The sequence below is a fragment of the Cherax quadricarinatus genome, chromosome 89, assembly GCF_038502225.1.
Source record: "Cherax quadricarinatus isolate ZL_2023a chromosome 89, ASM3850222v1, whole genome shotgun sequence".
Classification (NCBI taxonomy): domain Eukaryota; kingdom Metazoa; phylum Arthropoda; class Malacostraca; order Decapoda; family Parastacidae; genus Cherax; species Cherax quadricarinatus.
In genome coordinates, this window is record NC_091380.1 from 9,670,047 (window position 1) to 9,686,739 (window position 16,693).

Here is a 16,693-nt window from a genome sequence, read left to right on the forward strand (position 1 = left end):
TCCTGGACTTCACTTTACGAAACAAAGCAAATACAATAGTAATTATGGAAAAGGTAGATTATAAGGGAAAAATTAACATGAAATTAGGAGACAGAGAAACTCAGGCACCTCTTAAGAAAGAAGACAGCTGGAGAAAGATATATGATGTGCAACATTTAGGAATCTTTATTGAGGAAATGTTTCGCCACACAGTGGCTTCATCAGTCCAATACAAAGAAGAACGGTAAGAAAACAGGCATAGTTTGAGGTAATCAGTCCAGTCTTAAAAAAAGTACTTTCTTCAAGACTGATGGACTGAACACATCTATTCCAGGCTGAGAGACTGATTACCTCAAACTCCCCTTTTCCTACCGTTCTTCTTTGTATTGGACTGGTGAAGCCACTGTGTGGTGAAATGTTCCGTTGAGAGCCTCATACCAGTGACAACACCTGCACTGAGATACCAGACACTTAGCCCAAACTTCTGCACCAACACCAGTATCGTAGCTCGATTGCTAGTGCACTCATCTCACAAACTGAGGTCTGGGGATCGATCCCCAGTATGGCTGAAAAACATTAGGACATGTTTCCATAAGACACCTGCTGTCCATGTTCACTTAGCAGTAAAATGCGACTAGTGCGGGTTATATCCTGGGAATAAATTGACCTAATTTGCCAGAAATGCTCTGCATAAGCAGCTTTCTATATAGTAGTATGTCACTGATGTCAGCTATGGCCTGTATACCTTGTACATGTACTTGTAGAAATATTATTATTACTCCCTACGAGCACTTTGTGATTGGGAAAGGTAGCAAACAAGGCTGTGTAGTTGGAGATGACTTACACCATTGTACACACAGGACCCAAAACACTTCTTGAATGGAAGACTTCTTGTACCCCAGCTACAGGGAATCTCTGATGACTGTACCTAACTGCTACAATACTTAATGCTTAAGAAGACTCACCATACCCTTGTCATAGGGCTGTAAACAATACTCTGCGTGGCTTGAAGAAGACTCACCATACCCTTGTCATAGGGCTGTAAACAATACTCCGCCTGACTTGAAGAAGACTCACCGTGCTCATGTCATAGGGCTGTAAACGGTACATCACTTGTACAGACTCCGGCACTTCTTCGGGAGGCAGTGACAGGTCACCATCTAGAAAATACCTGTGTCAGGACTGTGTTCCTGGTGAACACATTACCATCATCAACCTTCACGCTTCTGTGTGACTAGTCCAAGTGAGACTGAAACATAATACATTTCTCCTGTGTGCGGGTTGTATATTGTTCCAATCATGGTATTGTAACTTCTTATTATCTAATAATAAAAATCTTCACCTTCGTTTTAATCCTGTTGATTATTTCTATAGACTCTTGTAAAGAGTTTGACAATCTACCCATGCAGTGCTGTCATTACCCTCATCATTCCTGAAGTTTCACCTCACTGTTGTGTCTGCCCATTCAGTTCTCTCATTACCCTCATTGTTCCTGAAGTCTCACATCGCTGTTATGTATATACATGGCGCTGCTGTATATACTCATGGCTTCTGATGCTCCACCTTCACGGTATACGAAGCTGCTTCTCTTGATCTTGAGATCAAAGGACAGATCTTGGACATTGCTGCTATTTGTGCAGCAGTTAATAGGTTTTTCACACTGGTGTCATCCAGAGCATTACCATATTGACCTCCTTGTTTCAGACTCGAAGCGTGTCACAAGTGGTTGGCAGATCTCGTTCTTTACGTTAAACATTGGCTGTGTCACATAGGGACCTGGAGTATACCTGGAGGGGGGGTTCAGGGGTCAATACCCCCTCAGCCCAGAAGTTTGATATAAGAGGAACTCACGGGTATCAATATTACTGAGAATGGTTATGATTTATAACCTTAATTTTTAGAGGGATAGAGAGATAAGCCAGTGGAAGGCCCCTCTCAGATGACCAAAAGCTCCAGCTGTAGGTCATATATCACTAAGACCTGCATCAGGAAACACTTGTCCTGTTTCCTCACATATCTTACATAATCTAAGAGATTTGGTTGGAAGATGGGACTATACTTTTGAGTTTCGAAAGCTTTTCTACTCCCAGGCTCGTCTGGTGCTAGCAGTTGCTGCTGCTGGCCTGCTGACCCACATATCCATCACAGCCTGGTTGATCTGGCACCTGGTGGAGATATTTGTCCAGTGAATAAAGAGGCCATTCATCTCTTGCAGGGTTTCTGAACCTTGTGGTTTTCTAGGCAATAAATTTCCAGATTCCTTTGCATGATGTGCTGTTGAAGATTTTCCAGTGTCTTGCATGGCTTGATTGTTTTGTGTTCAGTTTTCAGTTCTGTCCCAGCACTTGAGTGAGAACTGGCCAGTGATGCTCATCAGTTCTAGTGATGAACGAACTGTTCTCAAATCTTCGGGTTGGAATGTGAGAACAAAAGAACCTTTGAAATCAAACACAAACATTCAGTCTTTCTGTTTTTACATAACTTTTGTGGCTATCCAATGAGTGAGGTTTCTCACAAGTGCCTCCAAACTTACACACCTTGATTTCTGTGTACTACCACACCTGCAGACTTACACACCTTCCTGAGTTTTGTACTACGATACCTGCAGAATTACACACCTTCCTGAGTTTTGTACTACCATGCTTGCAAATACCCTGTGCACTCCCACACCTGCAAATACTCTGCTTCCACACCTTCAAATACCCTGTGCACTCCCACACCTGCAAATACTCTGCTTCCACACCTTCAAATACCCTGTGCACTCCCACACCTGCAAATACTCTGCTTCCACACCTTCAAATACCCTATGCACTCCCACACCTGCAAATACTCTGCTTCCACACCTTCAAATACCCTATGCACTCCCACACCTGCAAATACTCTGCTTCCACACCTTCAAATACCCTATGCACTCCCACACCTGCAAATACTCTGCTTCCACACCTTCAAATACCCTGTGCACTCCCATACTACAGAGACAAAGCCAGGACTAAGACTTATATTAAAAAAGTAGTGTGCAAGGGATGCTGCAACAAGACAGTGTTTGTCCATCATTCAAATATGCCATCTTGTACTTTTGTACTTTGTTTAGCTATCAAAACTTTGAAGCCCAGTCCCTGGACCCATTATGTACCTCTGTAATCCCTTGACTACCACCTGCAGAATGGGTATGGGGTGCATAATGAAGATATATCACTAAGAGTCTTCTTTTAGCATCCCCTATACACAACTTTACCAATAAGAATCTCAGGTCTTGGCTTTGTCTCTGTAGTTCTTAGTTTAATATCTATTATACACCCGATACCCATCCTGTGGGCGGTAGTCAAAAGATTATAGAGATGCCTTTCTTTCTCATTACACTGCCAAATGCTCCGAACTTCAGAACACTGATCCTCTGCACCCCCACACCTGCAAATACCCTTTGCACCCCCACACCTGCAGATACCCTATGCACCCCCACACTTGCAGATACCCTATAAATCCCACACCTGCAGATACCCTACATACCCCTACACCTGCAGATACCCTATGCACCCCTACACCTGCAGAGACCAACTACAACTCAGGTACCTAACTAAGTGTTGCGTCCCTAACAGACAGTAGGAGTCCGGGAAACCTGGCTCGCCCTGTGTTAGGGGTGGAGGGGCGTACGTTGCAGCAGCTCATCGTTCTCTACTGCCTGTCTCAGTGAGAGTCTCTGGCTCCGAGAGTGATGTCTCCTCCACACAGAAGGAAGAGTGGTTTGTATAGGTGAGTTACCCCTCTGTCAGAGTGGTTTGTATAGGTGAGTTACCCCTCTGTCAGAGTGGTTTGTATAGGTGAGTTACCCCTCTGTCAGAGTGGTTTGTATAGGTGAGTTACCCCTCTGTCAGAGTGGTTTGTATAGGTGAGTTACCCCTCTGTCAACAAGTTATAGCCTTGGCTGAGTTAAATTGGAGCCTTGAGTGAGTTACAACCTTGTATGAGTTGGTGAGTTATAGCCTTGTATTGATGAGTTATAGCCTTGTATTGATGAGTTATAGCCTTGCATTGATGAGTTATAGCCTTGTATTGATGAGTTATAGCCTTGTATTGATGAGTTATAGCCTTGTATTGATGAGTTATAGCCTTGTATTGATGAGTTATAGCCTTGTATTGATGAGTTATAGCCTTGTATTGATGAGTTAGTACTGTATAAGTGAGAACCTTGTTTGATGAGTTAGTACTGTATAAGTGAGAACCTTGTTTGATGAGTTAGTACTGTATAAGTGAGAACCTTGTTTGATGAGTTAGTACTGTATAAGTGAGAACCTTGTTTGATGAGTTAGTACTGTATAAGTGAGAACCTTGTTTGATGAGTTAGTACTGTATAAGTGAGAACCTTGTTTGATGAGTTAGTACTGTATAAGTGAGAACCTTGTTTGATGAGTTAGTACTGTATAAGTGAGAACCTTGTATTTGTAAGGCTTGTATGACAAGTAAAACTGCAGATGAGTCCTTGTTGCATGTTTCTCCACAAACTGACTTTATCGAACACATAAAATATAACTATGTACCTGCTGGGTCGATTCACAGCTCCTGGCCCCTCCTAGTGTCATAGGGTCCTGTGTATGTGTGTATTCACCTGTTTGTGGTTGCAGGGGTTGATTCACAGCTCGTATCCCTGCCTCTTCCCTGGTTGCTACTAGGTCCTCTCTCTCCCCCTGCTCCGTGTGCGTGTGTACGTGCATACATGCGTGCTTACCTATAAGTGCCTGCTTATAGGTAAGCCCTGCCAGATTCACTTCTCCTAGCCTTATAGGGCCCCATGAGAGAGAGAGAGAGAGAAAGAAAGAAAGAAGGAAGATAGCTTCAGCTCCAGTGATCATGAATACCTCACCAACGCCACAGTCAATAATTAAATATAATTAATATTTGCCTTAATGATAAGGATAAAGTCAAGTATCAGTAGTATCATTTATCAGTAGTGACAGTAGTACCGTGCCTCATACCAGTAACCGTTAGGTGAATCACTCACTGATGACCATTATGTGATTCACAGCTGCCCTACTAGCTGTGACATCATGAGTCACCCTCAGTCTCAAAATAATGAATCTTAACTAGTCATAAGTTGGCCTGTGATACCCCAATACTGAAACTATGTACTGTACCAAAACAAAAGCATTCACATTGCTAAACTCACAAACTAGTATTTAGTCACTTAGCCATAATACCAACTTACCTCATAATTTTGTAATATTTTAAACTTAAGATTTAATATAAGTCTGCCCGAAATGCCTAGCCATGCTAGGTGTTCCAGTGGTACACTCTGTAATGCCTAGCCATGCTAGGTGTTCTAGTGGTACACTCTGTAATGCCTAGCCATGCTAGGTGTTCTAGTGGTACACTCTGTAATGCCTAGCCATGCTAGGTGTTCTAGTGGTACACTCTGTAATGCCTAGCCATGCTAGGTGTTCTAGTGGTACACTCTGTAATGCCTAGCCATGCTAGGTGTTCTAGTGGTACACTCTGTAATGCCTAGCCATGCTAGGTGTTCTAGTGGTACACTCTGTAATGCCTAGCCATGCTAGGTGTTCTAGTGGTACACTCTGTAATTATTATTTTACTACATGTAAACCACACAATAACCAAATTCTGTAAACTCAGCATTATAATCCTTATAGAGAATAAACTTTGAATTTGAATTGAATTTGAATTTGAAAGTGTGTCCTCGGGCACGGCCCTCAGTTGAAGACAAGTCAGGCGTCAAGGCTCTGAGTGCTCCCGTTATTATCTTATTTTATGCTACCAAGTAACTTCAGAATTATACGTTCAGAATAATTAGCTTACAAAATTAAAATTCAAAATTCAAATTCAAAATTCAAATTCCAAATTAAAATTCAAAATTAAAATTCAAAATTAAAATTCAAAATTCAAATTCAAAATTCAAATTCAAAATTCAAATTCAAAATTCAAATTCAAAATTCAAATTCAAAATTCAAATTCAAAATTCAAATTCAAAATTCAAATTCAAAATTCAACTTTTTATTTATCTTATGCTGTACAAAAATATAAGATAGTTTATATGGAATAAAAATTGTTAGAGACAAAGTCACTGATATATAATGTATTTCAGGCAAACTAATTCTAATGCTTCAATGTTACTTTAGATTTAGACATAGACTGTTAAGTAGGATTTCTTATGTAATTAACTACAGTCATATGTACACCTTCACTACAGTCATATGTGCACCTTCACTACAGTCTCATGTACACCTTCACTACAGCCATATGTACACCTTCACTACAGTCATACATGCATCTTCGGTTAAGTCAGGTTTCTTAAGATCGTATTTCTGTGTTGGTAACAGCGACTGGCGGACATTTCTGTAACAAGTAGTTTCTATCATATTTTTGATGTTCGTAATACATTCAGAGCTCTTATAAAGTACTGTATGTAGTATGTATTTTTTTTGTAATTGCAACTGCAAAGGTGCATGCAAAATTGAATAACTTTACTGTGAAGTTGTTTACGTGTGCTATTCAATTTTGGAAGTGCGTTTTCCGTTGCATGTACAAAATATACCTGGAATATTCCTGGAGAGAGTTTTGGTGGTCAGAGCTCTTGTGGCCTGGTCTGAGACCAGGCCTCGTAGTGGATCAGGGTCTGATTAACTAGGCTGTTACTGCTGGCTGCACATAAACCAACGTATGAACTACGGCCTGGCTGGTCAAGCACTTACTTTAACTATATCATGCTATATGTGTGTATAGAGGAAGGGCGGTGATATGTTGCAGTTTTATTTATTTATTTATTTGAACATGATACAGAGAAGTACAAAGGCATACAGTAATTAATTTATCCATACCTCACCTATGCTATCTGTGCTTGGGGATCAACTGCAGCAACTCACCTAAAGCCAGTAATAACCCAGCAAAAAGCTGCAGTAAGAATAATCACTAAATAACAAAAAAGGCACAATACCGTGGCTGGAACGATACACAAATAACCCGCACATAAAAGAGAGAAGCTTACGACAATGTTTCGGTCCGACCTGGACCATTGACAAAGTCACACTAACCACTACTACTACATCTTCTACTACTACTACTACTACTACTACAACTACTGATGAAATTAAGACACATGTGCGGCATCTCGTTGTCTTTGTTGTGGACGTTTCGCCATCCAGTGGCTGGCTGGATGGCGAAACGTCTACAATAGGGATGCCCGGGTGTTGCGCATGTGTCTTAATTTCATCTTGTCGGTATTATATACCATTCTTGTACTACTACTACTACTACTACTACCACCACCTCTTCCTGCCTATATATAGCCGTCCTGCTCCACTTCTGGTTAGTGTGACTTTGTCAATGGTCCAAGTCAGACCGAAACGTCGTCATAATCACTAAATCCCATCCCTGGCAACACACCCCACCACTCTTCATAGATCTAAACTTACTCCCTGTTCAGTACATCCACACTTACTACTGTGCAATCTACATCTACAGGACCTTAAATTCCAATATTAACCTTGACCTAAAACGCTTTCTTGATAGTTGTGACAGAACCCACAGGCATAACACCAGACATAAACATCTCTATGACATTCCCCATGTCCGACTAAACCTTTACAAAAATTCAATGTATGTCAAAGGCCCTAAAATCTGGAACACCCTCCCTGAATACTCTAGAACTGCAGACACAGTCATCACCTTCAAAACTACCATTAGAAACCATCTTATCTCCCTGATACACCCCGTCAACTAATTACATGAATACCACCTGGTGGTTCACACTTACACTCACTCACCCACTTGACCATAAACACAGAAATATCAATCTTAATCTTAAAATAATGAATCTTAACTAGTCATAAGTTGGCCTGTGATACCCCAATACTGAAACTATGTATTGTGCAAAAACAAAAGCATTCACATTGCTAAACTCACAAACCAGTACAGTGGACCCCCGGTTAACGATATTTTTTCACTCCAGGAGTATGTTCAGGTGCCAGTACTGACCGAATTTGTTCCCATAAGAAATATTGTGAAGTAGATTAGTCCATTTCAGACCCCCAAACATACACGTACAAATGCACTTACATAAATACATTTACATAATTGGTCGCATTCGGAGGTAATCGTTATGCGGGGGTCCACTGTATTTAGTCACTTAGCCATAATACCAACTTACCACATAATTTGTAATATTTTACAAGTTAAGAATTAATCTAAGTCTGCCCGAAATGCCTAGCCATGCTAGGTGTTCTAGTGGCCCCCTCTGTAATCAGTATTTTAAAACATGTAAACCACACAATATCCAAATTCTGTAAACTCAGCATTGTAATCCTTATAGAGAATAAACTTGATTTGATTTGATTTTATCTTATTTGATTAAGTGTAACTTGCCAAAGCCCCTTGTATGCAGAGCATTATGGGCAGGCTTAAAGTTAACTTAAGATTAATTAAGCAATGATATATTCAGTGGTAATACATTATTGTAAACAGATTACAATTAAGCACAAATGAGTACAGTGGACCCCTGACATTCGATATTAATCCGTTCCTGAGAGCTATCGTATGTCGAAAATATCTAAAGTCAAATTAATTTTCCCCATGAGAAATAATGGAAATCAAATTAACCCGTGCAAGACACCCAAAAGTATGAAAAAAAAAAATTACCACATGAAATATTAAGTTTAATGCAATAGAATAATTACAATAACAACAATAACAATAGAATAATAACAATAGAATAATTGACACTTACCTTTAATGAAGATCTGGTGATGATTGATGGGATGGGAGTAGGGGGAAGTGTGGATGGTGTTAGTGTTTAGAAGGGGAATCCCCTTCCATTAGGACTTGAACTGGCAGCCTCACCATGCCTTACCACACTGTGTATGCCACTACGATTCTTAAATCTTTCAAACCAACCTTTGCTGGCCTTAAATTCACTCACATCACCACTAGTTGCAGGCAATTTCTTTACCAAATCATTATGCACTCCGACACATGCACTCCACTTTCGTACTTTACAATTATCTCTTTCTTCATTTCAATAGTCATTAGCACCTTTTTTCTCAAAGGGTTGGCACTAGAAGCTTTCTTGGGGCCCATGGTTACTTATTTTGCAGAAACAAGCACCAAAAACAGTGATAATATGGATAATATGGAATGTACCGAATGTATCCTTAGATGCGCACACACTGGCTGGCATGTAAACACTGGCACACACGGGGCAGTTCAGGCCACACATGGACACGTCTCGTACGAATCGTATCGAATGTCGGGTTTTCCATCGAATGTCAAGGCGAAATTTTTGCGTTAAAATGCATCAAATGTCGGATTTATCGAATGCCGATGCCATCGAATGTCGGGGGTTCACTGTATTACAAAGACAGGTCATATGGTCATTTACTGTGTTGCTGTACATTCAGTAGAATGGAGTATCCTGTTAGGTAATATTGTGGTGGAGACGAAAAAAACTAAAAAAGCTAGATACAGCGATTGATAAACAAGGGTTGAGGCTTGACCGTTCGTCATTGTAGGAGCTGCCAGAAATCACCGGCTCTTCAACACGCAAGTTATACTTTTGTATCAATCAAATCACATATTACTCGGTTAGATAATTTCAAGTAGATCCTTCATGTGTTAGCCCAAATCACCGTCTAGTATGTTTTAAATAAGTGACCCACTGATCAGATCAGATCGACTGGTCCGAACCCTCGACTGGTCCGAACCCTTGATGGTCCAGACCCTTGACTGGTTTCAAACGGATTTGTTGGACAATAAAGCAGACTGTAAGCGGATGGGGTTGTAGGCGCCCTTATCAAACACAAACAATAAATATAAATCAGGAACGTACACGGTAAACTGTCCAATATACAAGTACAGTTAGAAATAGAAATACAAATAGCTAGAGCTTCATTTAAGGAGGTTATTAGTAGAGTATTCAAGAGGTTGCTAGTAGAATTACAGTAAATCAACCATTCAAATCATTATGAAGCTCTGTATAGTCTGCAGTCAATCAAACAAACGGGCTTCCACATGCATAAATTGTCATTTTTATGGAAATTGGTCTCACGCCCCTTGTGCAGATATCCAAGAACTAGCTACAAGCAGTATTAAAACAGGGAAGTGTTTTTGGGTATGCCCAAATGAGGAAAATCTGTGGACTAAAATCACAAGGGTATTAAAAGAGGATAACATCAAAGCTGCTTTCATAGACAACCTGGAAGCTTTCTACAACAGATGGGAACATAAAAAGTCTGGGCTGAATGGTACTGCCCTTGATACTGGCCATGTAGTCAGAAACTGTAAGGCTGGAGGTGATGTCCTGGTAGTCAGTAAATGTGGGGCTGATAGTGCTGTCCTGGGAGATAGTAATGGTGAAGCTGGAGGTGCTGTCCTGGGAGACAGTAATGGTGAAGCTGGAGGTGCTGTCCTGGGAGACAGTAATGGTGAAGCTGGAGGTGCTGTCCTGGGAGACAGTAATGGTGAAGCTGGAGGTGCTGTCCTGGGAGACAGTAATGGTGAAGCTGGAGGTGCTGTCCTGGGAGACAGTAATGGTGAAGCTGGAGGTGCTGTCCTGGGAGACAGTAATGGTGAAGCTGGAGGTGCTGTCCTGGGAGACAGTAATGGTGAAGCTGGAGATTTTGTCCAGGTAGTTGGGAATTATACGCAGGAAGGAATACATATAAATGACCTCATAGGGGACAGGAGCCGTAGTGGAGAGACAAGTGTAGTCAAAGATAAGATAAAACCAATATTGCAAACTAGAAATACCACAGGAAATAGCAAACAAGAGGACTCCACTAGCAATAGTGAGGATATATTACCAAAAACAACTGGTGGGAGCTCCATTGTTGGTGCTAGGAAGGATAGGAATAAGACAGGGAAACATGCACCAACAGGGAATACAGTCAAAGAAACCCAAGGCAAACGGAAACCAAGCCTGTGCACATACTATGCACTTGGTATCTGCAGACATGGGAAATCTGGAAAAACAGACGGGACGTGCAACTATGACCACCCTAGAAAATGCCATGCCCATATGACAACAGGAAAATGCAAACTCCCTTCCTGTAAGCTTTTTCACCCTGAAATATGTACCTCTTCAGTACAGGAAAGACTGTGCTATAACTTAAATTGCCAGGCACACCATCTAAAGGGTACAAAAAGATACAAAACATCCAGGCCATGGGAAAACCTGGGTAGCCACAGCCACTCAAGAGGGAGAGGTTTTTTAGTGCCAGGAAGGAAAAAAAACTGGCAGGAAATGGCAGAAATCGTACACCAAATCCAGTCATTCCTGGAGTGGAACCACAGTCGATGGCCTCCACTCCAAACCAACAGATACAGATACTAATGCCGGAAAAAAAATCCCCCCCCAGTACCAACAATACCTCCAGTCCAATGACATTCTTCGTTGCAAATATACAGGGTCTAAAGCCAGCAACAAACAACAAAATACCTTTCATCCGTGGACTGCTTGCAGAGGCAAAGGCAATGTTTGTGGCTTTCACTGAGACCCACATAAAGGATCACTTGGACAACGAAATATGGATCCCAGGTTACAACCTATACAGATGTGACAGAGTGAACAGGCAAAAGGGGGGGGGGGTTGGCCTGTACATTGCAGAGTCACTTGTTTGCACAGAACTGCTAAATGCCTCAAATGATGTAGTGGAAGTTTTAGCAGTAAAGGTCGAGAACCAAAACCTAGTCATTGTGGTAGTCTACAAGCCTCCGGATGCAACATCCCAGCAATTCCAGGAACAGCTGTTAAAAATTGACCACTGTCTGGAAAATCTTCCAGCTCCTGCACCCAACATCTTGCTCCTGGGGGATTTCAACTTAAGGCACCTAAAATGGAGGAATATAGCAAATAATATTGTTGCAGTAATAACACCAGGAGGCAGCTCTGATGAAAACTCACACTCACACGAGCTTTTAACCCTTTCAGGGTCCGTCCCGTAGATCTACGGCTTTATGGTGAGTGTCCAAACCGTAGATCTACGCCATGAGCTCAGCTCACTCTGATAAACTGTGAGTGGTACATATGGGCCTAGATATGAGAGAATACATCTATGTGGTATGTGTGCACCACATAAAACAGATCCTTCAGCACACTGTGTATAATGAGAGAAAAAAACTGAAATCATTATTTTTCGATTAAAACAGCAACTTTGCAGTGTTTTTTCGTATGTTTTTTATAGTTGTATTTGCGATTTCTTGGTTTCATTTGATAGAATGGAAGACATATTACAGAAATAGAGATGATTTTGATTGGTTTTAGCAATGGAAATGGCTTGAAAATGAGCTCAAAGTAGCGGAAATGTTAAATTTTTGCCGATATTCAAGAGTAAACAAACGACCTCTCACGTCTAATACACGTCAGCTGGTGGGTCTAATATACATTCACAAATATGGTGATGATATTTATACAATTATTACAGTATTGCATAACAGTAAATCTTCTATTTTTTGGTGTGAATAAAAATTCATTGTGTGAATAAAAAATCAAAATGGAATTTATTTGTAAAGCCTCAAAACATAACTAATGAACAGAGGAAATGTTAGTTTAGTGCCAGGAATGCCTACATTGTTTATTCTGGACCCTATTTTGAAATTGGAATATTTTGAACTCTGTGTTAAATTGGCCAAATTAACAATTTCCGATCACTTTATTTTGTAGTTGAAACAGTTGACTTGGCGATTTCTTGTGCTCAATCGATAGAATAGAAGTAATACTAGTGAAATAGCTAAGAATTTGGTTGATTGGAATAATGTAATTGGCCTAAAATGGGAGTCAAAGTCGGCAAAATCGCCGATTCGTAAATATCGCTGACACATCAAAATTCGCGAGAGCATAATTTCGTCAATTTTCCACCAAATTTCGTACTTTTTGTTTTATTACCTTCACAAAAAGATTCTCTACGATTTCATAAGAAAAAATAACAAATTTTTTTTTTTTAAATTCTTGGACACTGGTGCGTGACTCCAGATTTGGGCCTTGGACCCTGAAAGGGTTAAATCTCTGCACAAAATTCAATTTAAACCAGCAAATAATAGAGCCTACTAGACTGGAGAATACACTAGACCTCATCTTCACTAACAATGATGATCTGATAAGAAATGTCACCATATCAAAAACAATATACTCAGATCACAACATAATTGAGGTTCAGACATGTATGCGTGGAGCCCCAGACCGACGTAATGAGACTAGCCACGAGGGAGCATTCACCAAATTCAACTTCAATAACAAAAACATAAAGTGGGACCAAGTAAACCAAGTCCTAACCGATATAAGCTGGGAAGATATACTAAGCAACACAGACCCCAACTTATGCCTAGAATAGATTAACTTGGTGGCACTCGATGTATGCACAAGGCTTATTCCTCTAAGAAAAAGGAGGAGTAGATGTAAAATAGAAAGAGACAGGTGCTCCCTTTACAGGCGACGGAAAAGAATAACAGAGCGGCTAAAAGAGGTCAGTATATCTGAAATGCGTAGGGAGACACTGGTCAGAGAAACAGCAAGCATCGAACTCAAGCTAAAGGAATCTTATAGGAGTCAGGAATCGCGGGAAGAACTAAAAGCCATAAATGAAATCGAAAGAAACCCAAAGTATTTCTTCTCCTATGCCAAATCAAAGTCGAGAACAATGTCCAGTATTGGGCCCCTACTTAAACAAGATGGGTCCTACACAGATGACAGCAAGGAAATGAGTGAGCTACTCAAGTCCCAATATGACTCAGTTTTTAGCAAGCCGCTAACCAGACTGAGAGTCGAAGATCAAAATGAATTTTTTATGAGAGAGCCACAAAATTTGGTTAACACAAGCCTATCCGATGTTATCCTGACGCCAAATGACTTCGAACAGGCGATAAATGACATGCCCATGCACCCTGCCCCAGGGCCAGACTCATGGAACTCCGTGTTCATCAAGAACTGCAAGAAGCCCCTATCACGAGCCTTTTCCATCCTATGGAGAGGGAGCATGGACACGGGGGTCGTCCCACAGTTACTAAAAACAACAGACATAGCCCCACTCCACAAAGGGGGCAGTAAAGCAACACCAAAGAACTACAGACCGATAGCACTAACATCCCATATCATAAAAATCTTTGAAAGGGTCCTAAGAAGCAAGATCACCACCCATCTAGAAACCCATCAGTTACACAACCCAGGGCAACATGGGTTTAGAACAGGTCGCTCCTGTCTGTCTCAACTATTGGATCACTACGACAAGGTCCTAAATGCACTAGAAGATAAAAAGAATGCAGATGTAATATATACAGACTTTGCAAAAGCCTTCGACAAGTGTGACCATGGCGTAATAGCGCACAAAATGCGTGCTAAAGGAATAACAGGAAAAGTCGGTCGATGGATCTATAATTTCCTCACTAACAGAACACAGAGAGTAGTCGTCAACAGAGTAAAGTCCGAGGCAGCTACGGTGAAAAGCTCTGTTCCACAAGGCACAGTACTCGCTCCCATCTTGTTCCTCATCCTCATATCCGACATAGACAAGGATGTCAGCCACAGCACCGTGTCTTCCTTTGCAGATGACACCCGAATCTGCATGACAGTGTCTTCCATTGCAGACACTGCAAGGCTCCAGGCGGACATCAACCGAATCTTTCAGTGGGCTGCAGAAAACAATATGAAGTTCAATGATAAGAAATTTCAATTACTCAGATATGGTAAACACGAGGAAATTAAATCTTCATCAGAGTACAAAACAAATTCTGGCCACAAAATAGAGCGAAACACCAACATCAAAGACCTGGCAGTGATCATGTCGGAGGATCTCACCTTCAAGGACCATAACATTGTATCAATCGCATCTGCTAGAAAAATGACAGGATGGATAATGAGAACCTTCAAAACTAGGGAGGCCAAGCCCATGATGACACTCTTCAGGTCACTTGTTCTATCTAGGCTGGAATATTGCTGCACACTTACAGCACCTTTCAAGGCAGGTGAAATTGCTGACCTAGAAAATGTACACAGAGCCTTCACGGCGCGCATAACGGAGATAAAACACCTCAATTACTGGGAGCGCTTGAGGTTCCTAAAACTGTATTCCCTGGAATGCAGGCGGGAGAGATACATGATTATATACACCTGGAAAATCCTAGAGGGACTAGTACCGAACTTGCACACGAAAATCACTCACTACGAAAGCAAAAGACTTGGCAGACGATGCAACATCCCCCCAATGAAAAGCAGGGGTGTCACTAGCACATTAAGAGACCATACAATAAGTGTCAGGGGCCCGAGACTGTTCAACTGCCTCCCAGCATACATAAGGGGGATTACCAACAGACCCCTGGCAGTCTTCAGGCTGGCACTGGACAAGTACCTAAAGTTGGTTCCTGACCAGCCGGGCTGTGGCTCGTACGTTGGTTTGTGTGCAGCCAGCAGCAACAGCCTGGTTGATCAGGCTCTGATCCACCAGGAGGCCTGGTCACAGACCGGGTCGCGGGGGCGTTGACCCCCAGAACTCTCTCCAGGTAAACTCCAGGTAATAAAAAATAACAAAGTTTGATTGGGTCACAGGTTAGACATTTATGAGATACAATTTATGAGATACAATTATTCAGTATTTAGTTGTGGGTGAGTAAGTGATTTTTGAGAAAAGACTTGAATTTATAAACAGGTAGTGTTTCTTTTATATTCACAGGTAATAAATTCCAGATTTTAGGGCCTTTTATGTGCATTGAGTTTTTGCATAGTGTGAGATGGACACGAGGAACATCAAAGAGTGATCTGTGCCTTGTGTTATGGTCATGTGTTCTGTTGAGGTTGGCAAGGAGATGTTTGAGGGGAGGGTTTATATCAGAGTTAAGTGTTCTATGTATGTAGTAGGTGCAGTAATAAGTATGGATGTTTTGTATGGTGAGTAGGTTTAGAGTTTTGAATATTGGTGGAGTGTGCTGCCTGTAGTGGGAATTTATCATTCTGACTGCAGCCTTTTGTTGGGTAATTAGCGGTCTGAGATGGTTTATTGTTGTTGATCCCCATGCACAAATTTCATAGGTGAGATAGGGGTAAATAAGTGAGTGATATAGGGCCAGGAGGGCTGACTGTGGAACATAGTACCGTATCTTCGATAGTATGCCTACGGTCTTGGAAATTTTCTTGGAAATTTGTTGTATATGTGTTTAAAATTTGAGTCTATTATCAAGGTGGATTCCTAAGAATTTTCCCTCTGTGAGCTGTGTGATAGATGATCCATTTATCTTTATGTTAAGAGGGACATCTGTAGCTCTGTTACCAAACTGAATGCAGTAAGTTTTGTCAATGTTTAGAGTAAGTTTGTTTGTCCTCATCCAGGTAGATATTTTCTGTAATTCGGTATTCACAGTAATGGCTAGCATAACTGGGCTTGGGTGAGAAGATGTATGTAGTGTCATCTGCAAATAGTGTGGGTTTGAGTAGTTGCGATGTATTTGGTAGGTCATTTATGTATATGAGAAAGAGGGCCAAGGATACTTCCCTGTGGGACACCAACTGTAATTGGCTGTGCGGAAGAGTTTGCCGCATTTGTGTACACATATTGGCTTCTGTTGCTGAGGTAAGACTTTAGGTAGTTGAGGGAGTGCCCTCTTATACCATAGTGCAACAATTTTATGTGGAGCAAGTCATGGTCAACTGTATCAAAAGCTATATGTAAGTCAATGAAGATCCCCAGTGGGACTTCTTTTTTCTCTGTTGCAGTGTATATATGTTCTAGCA

General features: G+C 41.2%; 1 protein-coding gene across 1 annotated transcript in view; it reads left to right on the forward strand.

Moving 5' to 3' along the window:
- LOC128697239 (uncharacterized) overlaps positions 1-16,693 on the forward strand; it is a 56,024-nt gene that overhangs the window by 31,947 nt on the left and 7,384 nt on the right. Inside the window, exon 3 of the mRNA XM_053788839.2 lies at positions 3,576-3,729. Within this exon, the coding sequence (XP_053644814.1) occupies positions 3,576-3,670 (95 nt within the window). The 3' untranslated portion in view covers positions 3,671-3,729. The remainder of the gene's footprint in view (positions 1-3,575; positions 3,730-16,693) is intronic.